Consider the following 12,389-nt stretch of genomic DNA (forward strand, 5'->3'; position numbering starts at 1 on the left):
TACTTGCAGTATTACTATTCTGTCCAGGTTTCTCTTTCTTTCTTGGAGTGCCACAGCCTGCAAAAAATTTCTCTCCCAATTCACTCAGCTGAACTGGCAACAAAGCAGTGAGGGATGAGGAGGAAGAGGCAACCAAAATACATGTATCTAATAGCAATGTCCTTGTCTGTTACACTGTATAAAGAAGCTGTTGTGCTTCTTATCTGCTAATGAGTGTGATGCTGTATACTCTGATTACACATCAGTGTACACAGGGGTTTATGGCTTTAATGAGAGATAGGATAGAGCGGGAAACTGGGAAGAGAGTGGGGGATAACGTGCGGCAAAGAGCTGTGATGTGGAAGACTATAGCCTCTATTTATGGGGCACGGAAACCAACCATTAGACCAAACTGGTGACCCACAAAGCTCCAATGTTGGATATTATTATTCCCCATTTCAGTCAGTCAACTCACGCTGCATTGATCAAAACTTTTTCCCAGCAGCAGAACATTGTCTGTGTTTGGCCTCCAGGCTCTGAACCTCATCACTCCTTGCTGATTGACTTTACATGCGGAAATTAAGGAGTGATGACATGAAAGCTTAAACCCTCTATAGTCAGCGCCTGCAGGTGGATGCTTGGAAGGTGGCGGGGCTGAAAGCTTCAGCACACAGGCAGAGAGTAGAACTTTTTGCAGGTTAAATAGACCATCTAATTGGGAGGACACTTGTCAGGTGAGTGTTAGAATGATGCATGGCAAATGTGAAAGTACTGTAGCTGGAGTTCCCTGCCTGAACTAGCTCGCAGGCGTTGCTCCATTAACAGATTCTTCACATTGATACAGCATCTGTAGGTGGAGATGGGGCTTTTTGTGTTCTGGTTTCTGTTTGTAGTCTGAGTATTATTGTCCACCAGTGTTTTCAGCTGGCTTTGTTCTATTATAGGAAAGAGAAAAAGGGGTTGGACACAGTTGTTGCTCTATATTTAAGATAGTATAAGATATGATAGTTTATTCCTTTATTCGTCCCACAACGGGGAAATTTAAGTGTTACAGCAGCAAAGTAGACAGTGCAAAAGAGTATAAAGCAAACAAGAGCCTACAAAATAGCAACTAGTAAACAGTTATTAGCAATTGAAATTGAAGAGGTAAAAATAAACATGTCTTACAACATATATACACAACTAAATGAGTACATTTACAATTATTTCCAAAACCAATGACGCGGGGAAAAGTGTGCACAGACTTGTAGCATAGGTATAAACAATGTACAGTACAGAACAGAACTGAGAAGATGGGTAGAAAGACGTATAGCACATGTAAGAAGAGAAGGATGAACTGGATTGGGGAAATATTGCACTTGAGTTCGTATTGGTGATGTAATTGTTATCGGTTATAGAGTCTGACCACTGCAGGAAGAAAAAAGACCTGCGGTGTCTCTCCATGAGACACCACGGGTGAAGAAGGTTAATTTCCAGAACCAAACTATGGTCACCTGATGAGGATTTAGCTGTACTTATTTATTGTGTATTTACTGTTAATATACATTTTTATAAACAGGGCGCATCAGGGTGCTCTAACATTTTACTTTTAGATGTCATATCTCATCTCTAAATTGCCTTTAAAGTTGCTAGTTGGAATGTGAAGAAAAAGAAGGTTTGGACGGAAGTTGTGTATCCCTAACTATTGTAACTCTCAGGAAAGGAAAGCCCAAAAGTTGGCCGTTGCTCTATGAAGCTGTATTGTGGTCAATTATTGTGTATAATTCAAATGAAAAAAAATCTCAGTTATTTATCATAATTTTTGATGCCAGTAACTGAGGCCAGGGGGGTCGGTATCGGACAACGTGTTTACGGAATGCATAAGTAAAAGTCTTTATATACATATTTTACAACAAATATTCAACATTTGACTGTTAAATTCAACCTTTCATTCACATTTTTAACATTTGACCGGCTAAAATGATGTGTGCTTTTATAATAGTAACATGTTCTACATTTAATTGGTATAACACCCAGTAAGCTTATGATAAACAGGTCCATTGTAGACTTTTGGCTAAAAAAACAACCCACCTAAAGAAGAGAAATGTAGCAGTCAGCTGGGAACTTGACAAAAGTTATATTTTAGTTTGACATTTTTGGTTTATTGTATTTTACACCCAAAGACATTAGGCTTGATTTGTTCACATCAGCTGATTTATTTATTTAATTATTTAAAGGGACAGTGCATATTAATGAACATTTCAGCGTTGCATCAATGTAAATATGCCAGAGTTAGCCAGAAGGCTAATTTTCATCCGTAGTCCCCGGCAGGTCAAAACAGAATTCATGGAAACAGTATATCATGATAGCATGACAAAGAAAACAACAATACATCACAAGAGCACATATAAGTTATACAAAATTGCAATTAAACACATTAAAGTGCCGTTCAGCATAATTGAGCAATATGTCCTGTGTTGGACCAACTAAGCATGGACCAACATATCAGAATATCACACAAGTTAAAATGCATACATTAAACCCATAAAATAACACTCACACACACACACACACACACACACACACACACACACACACACACACACACACACACACACACACACACACACACACATACACACACACACACACACATAATACATAATGATAAATAATCACAAATATTTTGTAGTATGAAAATATCTTCAATTGTGATTTTCAAGGTATTTTAATGTTGCAAATCTAATGCTGTGATTTTGGTTGATCAGACTAGAACTCAAATTTCTAACCCTGAAACTTGTGAGTAAACAAACAGAGCCACTCAAGCGAGGCAACTGGAGCTGCATTGATTTTGCACTAGATGTGCGTCACCTGACAAATGTAACCTATGTGGCACTCATTTTAAGCTGTTCGATTTCTGGTCTCTGCCTCTGCTTTACCAATGTCACTGCTGGCTGCCCTGCACCAGCACTGCGCTGATAGTTTCAGCACCTCCACCTCCTCAGTATCCACCTGCGGTGTCCACCCTGCAGGGTTTAGAATAATGCATCATCACGCCTCAATTTCTGCATATGAAATAAATCCACAGGTATTGATGAGGTCAGAGCCCACGATTAAAATGTGAGTCATGTAACTTAACTTGAATTAATTTCTCTTCAATCTTTCACCTTTTCTTCCTCTTGTATTTCTAGGCATGCTGATGGAACTGTGAAGTTCTGGGATGCCTCTGCAAGTGAGTTTTCTGAGTGTCTTACCTTTGTTTATATGTACTTAACAAATCAGAAAATAGAAGCTGGAGGAAAGTAAATCTCAGCAGCCTTTACAAACAACCTGGCTTATTATTTCAGGTTCAAAGCGTTGCACCTCTCCCTTCTGTTCAAGTTGACTTTTCTGATTGAATTCTGATTGCCTGACACCCCTGGATTTTAACTGATACTTTGATACTCTTTTGTTTTCCCTTGATTTCTCTAGTAATGCTTCAGGTGCTCTATAAGCTGAAAACAGCCAAGGTGTTTGACAGAAACCGCTCCAAGGAGGAGAAGGGCAGCACCGAGGTGTCAGATGAAGACCCTTTTGCTATTCAGATCATGGCCTGGTGCCCTGAGAGCCGGATGCTGTGTGTGGCCGGGGTGTCAGCCAACATTATCATCTACCGTTTCAGCAAGCTAGAAGTCACTACTGAAGTGGTACAGGTGAGAAAAAGTGTATACCTTTCTAAGACTTTTCTTAAAAAAAGAGAGAAAGAGGACGTGTTTTCATAATTATAAGACATCATAGAGGTGTTTTTCTTTACTGTTTAAGCTTTTCAGCTGATACACAAGCACAATATGCTCTCAAAGATCTGCCTAGTCAAAAGCAGTATGGTTGCCATGCTAACAGACAGAGCAGTGAACAAGCAAAACTAGACTGTCATTACAATCTGCCAGGATAGGGACGTAACTGCTTATGGGGGTGTGATGGGAGTCAGTGTTTCACAGCATAAAGAGAAACGCTGTCTAATCTGTGTGAGCATGCTCAAAGCTCCTATAGTGCAAGAGAGAAAGTGTGTGCATACATGCTTAGTGTCCACTGCTGGTCACTGAACCAGTGGAGTGTTAAATTGCAAACCAGTAAGACACTTGAGTTGTTTATGTATCATTTTGGACACATTTTTCTCGCTAAGGAGGCAATCGCTGTGGTGGTGTTGCTCTAGACTTTTCCTGAGACAGAGATCACTTGTCAATCAAAGTATGTGGGATGCAGTGTGATGCGTCTGTGAATATTTAATTTTTCAGCTTGTGCCCTTTATGTGTTCAGCACCATTTGTCCCAACCATCCAATTCTTTTGTTCATCCAAACAAACTTGGCGAGCAGAAAATGGATTTAAATGTCGCAGCACGGTTCAAATGCCTTGATTACCAGGCTTCTTCTTCAAAGTTAGGCCTCCCCCCCCCCCCCCCCCCCCCGAAATTTCCGGCACTTTTTTCCCCCCTTGGCTGAAAGCATGAGATTTGGATGTGGATCAGGAGCAAGATTTGAAATTGGAGCGGGATGTAATTAGGAGAGAGGCCTCATGGTAACCTTGCAGAAGCGAAGGTAGAAGAGGGCAGAGACGGGCGGGGGTGAGAAAGTGAAGAAGGGCACTGATCACTCCTCACTCCCACATGTCAGCAGGCTAATGAGACTGACAGAATGCAAAAGAGAGGTGCTTAGGAGCATGATGTGTGTGTGTGTGTGTGTGTGTGTGTGTGTGTGTGTGTGTGTGTGTGTGTGTGTGAGAGAGAGAGAGAGAGAGAGAGAGAGAGAGAGAATTAAGGTGGTTTGTCTGTGTGTGTATGTGTGAATGTGCAGAGGCGGAGGTTGCAAAGAACTAGCCCGAAGGAGGACTCAGAAGGAATGCAATATTCCAGTATTGAAAGACCTCTTTGACTCTCAGTCTGCCTACACAAACATTCACACGCACACGCACAAAACTCCATCATTTAGGTGATTCTGCGAGTCATCCATGGTCATCCCATCTTCAGAGGAAACCACAAAGAGTAGTTGCTTACAAAAAGTTTTCTGCATTTAATATGATTTTAATGACCTCCTCCTTAACCGTCGTCTCTTCTGTGAACTTGCATGCGCTTGTGTGTGTGTTTGTGTGTGTGTGTGTGTGTGTGTGTGTGTGTTGTCACAGCTGCTAGAAGTGCGAATGCAGTATGAGCTGAACGACATAGAGTCCCCAGACGGCGGAGGAGGAGGAGAGCAGACGTCGGCGCATCCCACGCCAGGCGCCTCCCCTCAGACGAGCGGCCCGCCTTCGCACCCCTCCACCAGCAGCAACAACTCTGATGGAGGCAGCATCCCCTGCCTCAAGTACGAAACACACACACAGAAACACTTAGACGCACTCTCAAAAGCACCCGGCGCACACATTCTCATACACACAGGAGTCTTGTCTTTCGCCTCAAGCACCCTTGCCCAGACTTAGTCAGCGCCTGAAGCATTCTCAGCCGCCGCAGTCTCCCCCCTCCCCCCCTCATCATCCCCCTTGCAGCCAATCATGCCAGACCCTCAAAACACAACCGGCTCAGAACTGCAGCTGTGCCACTTGCCATTCTCCGTATGAAGCCTTCTCTTTTTTTGTTTGTGTGTGCCCCTCAGTTTCATATTTTCCCTTCCTCAGAGTGCGCAGTACTCCTCTGAAGCAGTCTCCAGGTTACCAGGTGGATCTGGTGGTCCAGTTAGTGTGGGTGGGTGGAGAGCCCCCTCAGCCCATCACAAGTCTGGCGCTCAATTCCTCCTACGGCCTGTGAGTATACAGACAATGAAATCTTTCTCAAGGCTAGAGCTGAGACTTCTATGATCGATTAATGTCTCTATTTTGAAGAAAGTAGATGAAAACCTTGACAAGAAAAGAAGTGAAACATGAAAAGTATTTGCTCTAAAGCTAAGTGAAAACCATGTCTGTCAACACAGTTTAAGACTGCATGTGATGGATGTACTGTCTAGATGTTTCACATAAAGATATTTTGTATTCTCTCCAAAAGCCAAATCAAATCTTGTGACCAAATTTCTATGAATCATCTCTTTCCTTTTTCTCCCCACTCTTTCGTTTGCCTCACTGACTTTGTCCCCCCCGTCCCCAGTGTGGTGTTTGGCAACAGTAACGGTCTGGCAGTTGTGGACTACATCCAGAAGACAGTAGTACTAAACCTGGGGACAGTTGAGCTTTACGGCTCCAATGACCCCTACCAGAGACAGCCGCGCTCGCCAAGAAAGACACGGCAGCCTTCTGGAGGTAATGAGGGGAATGGATAAGACGGATAAAAGAGAGAAGACGAGGGAAAAGAAAACATCTAAACTTTTTTCAATACACTAAATTTACTGTGCTTAAATATGGATGACATGTTCCACCTCCTCCCCTTCTACAAAGTGAAGTTAAAATACTTGCAAAGATGACATCTTGCACATTTAGAGCAAGAGTATGCAATGTGACATTACTCCTTGAGCCACGGTATCGACGTCCTACTGCTTCTGCTAACCAACACTACCCATTAAACTTAGAAGGAAGGATCCCTTGGACGACAGCGTAACAGTTCTTTGAGTCAGTTCAGTAGTAGTAGCAGCAGTATTTTTTATTCAGTCATGATTCACAATGCAATCATTTTCACAGTAAAGAGAATTTTAAAAAGCCTATAGTCATGTATAAAGTGCTGACTGAACAGGCAAGTTAACAGCCTCCAGAGAGAAAAGACAGCAATAGGTAAATCAGTAACACTTATTAGCCTCAGAAACAGCTTTGCAAACTTTTTTCAAAATCTATTATGAATTACAGGTTGTTAAATTATTTTGGCATCATTCCATAATGCAACACCAACATTAGAAACTCATTACCTATTAATACCCTTCTTTGAAGCAAACACTGTTGAAAAGCCCAATGACTCTTGTTTTGGTCCAACTGTTCCTCCTCTCCAGTGCTCCCAGCGCTTCAGCTGCATTTGGCAACAGAGCTGTCAATCATATTGTTCTTCTAGTAACAAAAAGATCAATTAAAACTAAACATTTCTGAAAATATGATTATTTGAAAGGACTGTATTGCACATTTATGACGGTCCCTGAATGTACCTGCAGTGACAGCCGCACTGGACAGACAGTCAGTTCACAGCACTCTGAAATGCATCTGCATCTTTGATGACTAGGAGTTGATCAAAACTTACTGAAGGTGTCTGATGTTTCACCAAACTGGATTAAATCAAGCTGTAGACGGGGAGCTTTTTACGGTAATAGCGGTAAAAATGGCAAACATCAAATATTAAACAGACGTCCCCCGGTTGTGTGTTTGTCACTAACGCACACCGGGAGTGAAAATCCTCAATGAAGATGAGACAGATGCATGGAGGTGAGGAGAGCTGGTTCATAAAGCACACCTGCTGCAGGTAGTGACCAAGCTAACACTGCACCCCTTCAGATTATAACTCAGCCTGTCACAGGAAGGCATCATTTTTATATCTGAAGATTAGACGCACAGCGGGGGAAACATGGATTTTGAATGTCCGACGGTCGGCCACTAATGTTTTTGTCTTGTCATCGTCTCGTCAAGAAAATCAAAACATATTTTCGTCAGTGTTTTTATTATCAGTGATGCACCTTAGCTCGTCATAGTCTTGTTTTCGTCATGAAAAAATGATTCGTTGACAAACATTTATGGCATAATTTCGTCGACGAAATTAACACTGGGAGGCATGGTTTCTAACCTATTCTGCAGCCAGTCTGCAGGGGGAGTTCCAAATGTTTTGGCTTCACGTTTGAGGAGCTGCTGTGTCTTCCACCTTTTTCTACAATCTCTGCTACACAACAGTAGAAGATATTTATGACATTTATCAACCAAAGCTTATAATTGGAGACACATGTAAATCTGTCATGCCAGGGCCATGTGGCATGTTTTGTTTAATATGCTGCAATCCTGACACCCTTCTCACATTACCTGCTCTGCTGCTCAATTAGATATTGCATATCAGGTACTTTGTAGGTGCAAGTCAGATAGTAATTTTCATTGAACATAGGGGCCATTTAATATCACATTGTTCCCTCTTATTGCATTACTGCCTATTGTCTGCAGATGCTCTAGGACTAAAACCATTAATTATGTGGCACTGCATATCAGATGTTTCAGCCCCACCAGCTCTGATTACTTATGTTTGAAATCGAAATCTGGCGCATGATAATTATTAATTGCACTTCCCTCTTGTCCTCAAATGAACCTGTGTTACACTGATGGAATTGTGCTGTAGAATCTTCCTATGTCGAATCATGATCTGCAACTTGTACTGTTATCCAGGAGGTATGCAAAACAATTAGAGAATACTGCCTAAATACATCTCTTGATTAAAATGAAACTATTAAGTTCTTTAATAGTAATCCTAATTCTAATATAGGTAGACAAACACATGTCAGGTGTTGGGATTTTGGGACTACAAAGGTTAACTGCAGCAGTTTATCGCAAAACAACTCCTGGAATGCACCAGGGAGCAAAATCAGATTTTATATTCAAGCATTATTTTCATGAAAGGCTTGCATTATAATTGTAATCAGTCTTTCAGTGAGCATTATGATGGGCTTGTGCCAGTGCAGCCTTCTAATGATGATTACTTAGACTCCAGGTTCAGCGTCCCTGAACTCATCTGTAAACTGATCCAAATATGAGAATGAATGGAGTCACAGAAGAACACACGCCGCATCTTAAATGATGCTCGACAACGCATTAACTTTGTCTGTGTGCATCTGCCTCCTTCTTTCCCATTTCATTCACACACTCTCTTTCAGCCCATCCCTGTAACAAACATTGCCACTGCAGCCTCTAAGTGCCACTGATAGACAATAAGACGCTCTCAGTATGGACACACTGCCACCTTGTGTTAGATGAAAGCATTACAGCTACAGGCGGATGCCGCAGTGTCATGATGATGCACTGCCCATGCTTAGGCAAAAGTTTGACAGATTAATTAAAAAGCTGTGTGTATGTGAAAGCTAGGGGATTCAGTTTCATGCACGAGGATACCACAGGTACAAAACCAAGCAGTGTTTACACACACCTAAATGCTTACTTATACACAAGGGCATGAAATATGCACGGAGCATCTGGTGTCACTGACTGGTGAGCTGTGGGCTGGCACCTGTCAGAGCTTGGCGAGCGTGAGCAGTAATCAGGCGTCCAGCTGTGTTTCTGTGCCAACAGGGGGCTGCTGTCTGCCTGGCTTTCTGCCTGACAGGACAATGTCACACACAGGCATTTATACACAAACATGCATGCTGCAAATAGAGGAATTAGACTTCAAATGGGAGAAGTTTCTGATTGGCTCTCATGTGTGTAAGTTCATTTGTCATCTCTTTGTACATTAAATTCAGTCCAGGCGTATTCAATTACTGTCATTTAAGAGTCAAACAGGAAAAATTACAGCGCTGGAAGGGAAACATGAACATTTTTTTGTGTTTGACCTGTAGCGCTAGGAATGTGAATGGGTTTGCAATCCACATTTTTAATCCTAGGGGTGAAGTAAGTTCTTTGAATAAACACAGCATTGTATTTATGTTTTTTTTAACCTTTGATCCTCCTAAATTCCCTCAGGTTAAAAACAGACACAATAAAACATGTTTTTCCTGCTTAAACTGACACAAAGGCTAGGTTTATATCACCAGAGGGCTTCCAATTAACTACATCCGCTGTTCTGCTGTCTCCCATAAACATTATGTACGCCCAGAAGACATTACATTTGCTAAATTGAAAAGGTAATAAAGTCAGAGTGAATAATCTTTGACTTTATTTTGCATTTCACCGGCTAACAGTTTGATCTCTACTGCAGGTCTGTGTGACATCAACGAAGGCTCAGCGACGTCAGAGGACCGCTGCAAGTCCCCCACTTCAGGTAATATGTCCTTCAGCGCCACCTGATGAGAAATGTCAGAGTAATACACCAGCTTGAGGCTTTGTGTCATTTGGAAGTAAACCCCAAACAGTGAAGCCGTCAAAATCCATCACTTACACCATGCATTTAAAGGAAAGAGGAGCTTTGGTTTAAGTACAAGATGAATGTTTCAAAAGAGCTTCTCCTTTTAATATTGTTTTACTTAAATCGCTGCTTATCAAACCGGGACTATTCAGAAGAGGATTTTTTTGTTGAAGCAGAAAATTGTCTGGCTGTAAATTTCATTCTACCTCAGTCTTTAGAAAAGCACTGTTTGAGTTTATTACCATAAGTTTATTGGTTTCTGGGAGTATTTCTCCTTTTCTGCATGCATTCTTTTACCACTTTGCAGAGTTCAATAGGCAGGAATAAATTGGTTTTAATCTCACATAGTCTCTTGGAAAAAATAATGGTTTGGCTGTAAAAGCATTTAATCATTGTGATGCTAATTAAGTGTGAAAGCTTAGAATTATTAATAGAAGGAAATAGTAAACTACAACTCTGCACTCTGGTAGAGAAACCTATGAATTTACATTAATCAGAGTGTAATTTAAAAAGTTCAACCTTGAGGGCCTTGGGTATTTTCACATTTCCTGTATCTGCATGATTGCATAATTATAAAGATAGATTCTGCAGGTATGTGTTCTATCAATTGCAAGATTGAGTGAATTAACTTTGTGAGTTGGATTCTCTCAGTGAAGGATTTGAGTGTATTTGGTGCACTGCACAGAAGCTGACCCAGCAGAGCATTATCATATTAAACAGTTTTCATATCAATGAATATGACTTAAGTCAGTGACAGTTTCACTGAGCATACTCTGCTCCTCCACAACACCGCACTGTTAGACCCACTCATACACACGCAAAACAACTACATTGTGTTTTGCAACAGTCTCTACTTCTCTTTTATGTCTCTCTTTCTTAATCTGCATCATTAGTATTTCAGCAGCAGTTGCTTGAAGACAGAACAGCCCAGATCCATCTCATTAGGGCTAACTTGGCATTAGCACACCAAAAATAAGGAGCTTCTTAAAAAGGTCAGACAGAAAACAAATCTCAAAGTCTGGAGTCCTGCTGCTGTTTTCAGGTATGATGCCTGTCCCAGCCTCCCACGTCTGGTGCCACCAGACTGTGGTCTGATACATCTGTCTGCTCTACATTATTCATAGGACAGAGCGAGAGATAGTTCGGCATAAAAATTCTGTCTTGACAGTTTTTTAGTCCCAGAATAAGCAGTATCTTTTTCTCTGGGTAACCAACGAAGGTATCCAATGAAAGAAAATAACACTATTCACATTTTATATGCAGAAACAGTGGTTGAAAATGACTTTTTACATAGAAATGTACACAAATTAATCACAATGTATTGCAAATTTGAGATTCTAACATTTTAAGATTAGACATTTCACAATGTTTTTGCTTGTTTCCATTAATTCAGCACAATTCAGGCAGGAAATAATAAATGATGTGATATTTATGTGCAGCCTCAAGTGCCTTACCATTTGCCACAGTTTTACTACTAACTCACAGTGCTAACAAAAGAATCAAAAACCATATAGTAAAGCTACATGAAACAAGGGTTAACACTGGCAGGGCTTTTGTTTCACGGAAAGAATTTGCTTTGTTTTGCTAGCTAGCGTTAGCTTGCCAGTGTAAGCCCGCTAATGTAGCAAAAGAATGTCTTGATTTGATAACCTCAGCTATATCAAGACTGAGCTGCCTAGTGAATTTGCTTGCTAGGTTACTTTGTCCTAATCAGCATATGTGTTTGAGCAAGCATAGCCATGCTACAACTAAGCTAAGCTACGGCTTGCTAGCAAAATACTGCTGTGTTTGAAATCACTCACCTCTCACTATATAGACAATTATATAGTGAGTTTGCCATTATGTGTTGCTGTCTGGATGTTTAGTGAGACTTATTATTGTGGACTTATTATCCCATGAAGTAACACTCCACGCTATGCATTACATACCATCATGCATTGTGCTAAGGGGTAAAAAGACAGCAGTGATGAAGGTTGGTTTATATCAAACAGGTTAAGAATCAATCCATTATCAGGAATTTTAAAGCCACTTTATTGAAAAGAAAAGGCAATTAGTGTATTAGTTTTCTGTGTATTGTAACAAGCCAAAGGGTGTTTCTAACTGCACATTTACCTTACCTTATTTTTCCCCCTTACACCACCTAAAGTGTTGATGACAAACAGCAATCTACAGCAGTTCTACAATGGAGGTGGTAGAGGAGGTAAGATGGGCCAAAGATTTTCACGAGAGGATGTCTAGGCAGTACAAAGTCCAGATTTGTCACCCCTGTCCTTGTCCTCGGTGTCATGGTCACCACAGAGGGAAGAAATAGAATAGAACAGAGCGAGCTAAAGTTAGCTCCTGTTCCACTATTTATTTTTGGTTCTTACTCTATCAAACCTCAAGCCAAATTACTCTCTTGGTCAAGATGACATAGAGCTCATATTCTTTTCTGTTTTTGATTTTTAAGTACAGAAGTAC

The 12,389-nt window shown here is 41.0% G+C and overlaps 1 protein-coding gene across 4 annotated transcripts in view; it reads left to right on the plus strand.

Annotated features, from left to right (window-relative positions):
* The window catches only part of stxbp5a (syntaxin binding protein 5a (tomosyn)), a 143,940-nt gene that overhangs the window by 113,599 nt on the left and 17,952 nt on the right, over positions 1-12,389 (plus strand). For 3 of the 4 annotated variants that reach the window (XM_034699843.1, XM_034699844.1, XM_034699845.1), the window contains exons 14-19: positions 3,150-3,190; positions 3,430-3,650; positions 5,117-5,295; positions 5,606-5,731; positions 6,069-6,220; positions 9,783-9,845. In XM_034699843.1, the coding sequence (XP_034555734.1) occupies positions 3,150-3,190; positions 3,430-3,650; positions 5,117-5,295; positions 5,606-5,731; positions 6,069-6,220; positions 9,783-9,845 (782 nt within the window). Of the gene's footprint in view, positions 1-3,149; positions 3,191-3,429; positions 3,651-5,116; positions 5,296-5,605; positions 5,732-6,068; positions 6,221-9,782; positions 9,846-12,075; positions 12,130-12,389 lie in introns of all 4 variants that reach the window. The other variant, XM_034699842.1, reaches the window with a different exon arrangement.

Source organism: Notolabrus celidotus, chromosome 13 (assembly GCF_009762535.1).
Source record: "Notolabrus celidotus isolate fNotCel1 chromosome 13, fNotCel1.pri, whole genome shotgun sequence".
Classification (NCBI taxonomy): domain Eukaryota; kingdom Metazoa; phylum Chordata; class Actinopteri; order Labriformes; family Labridae; genus Notolabrus; species Notolabrus celidotus.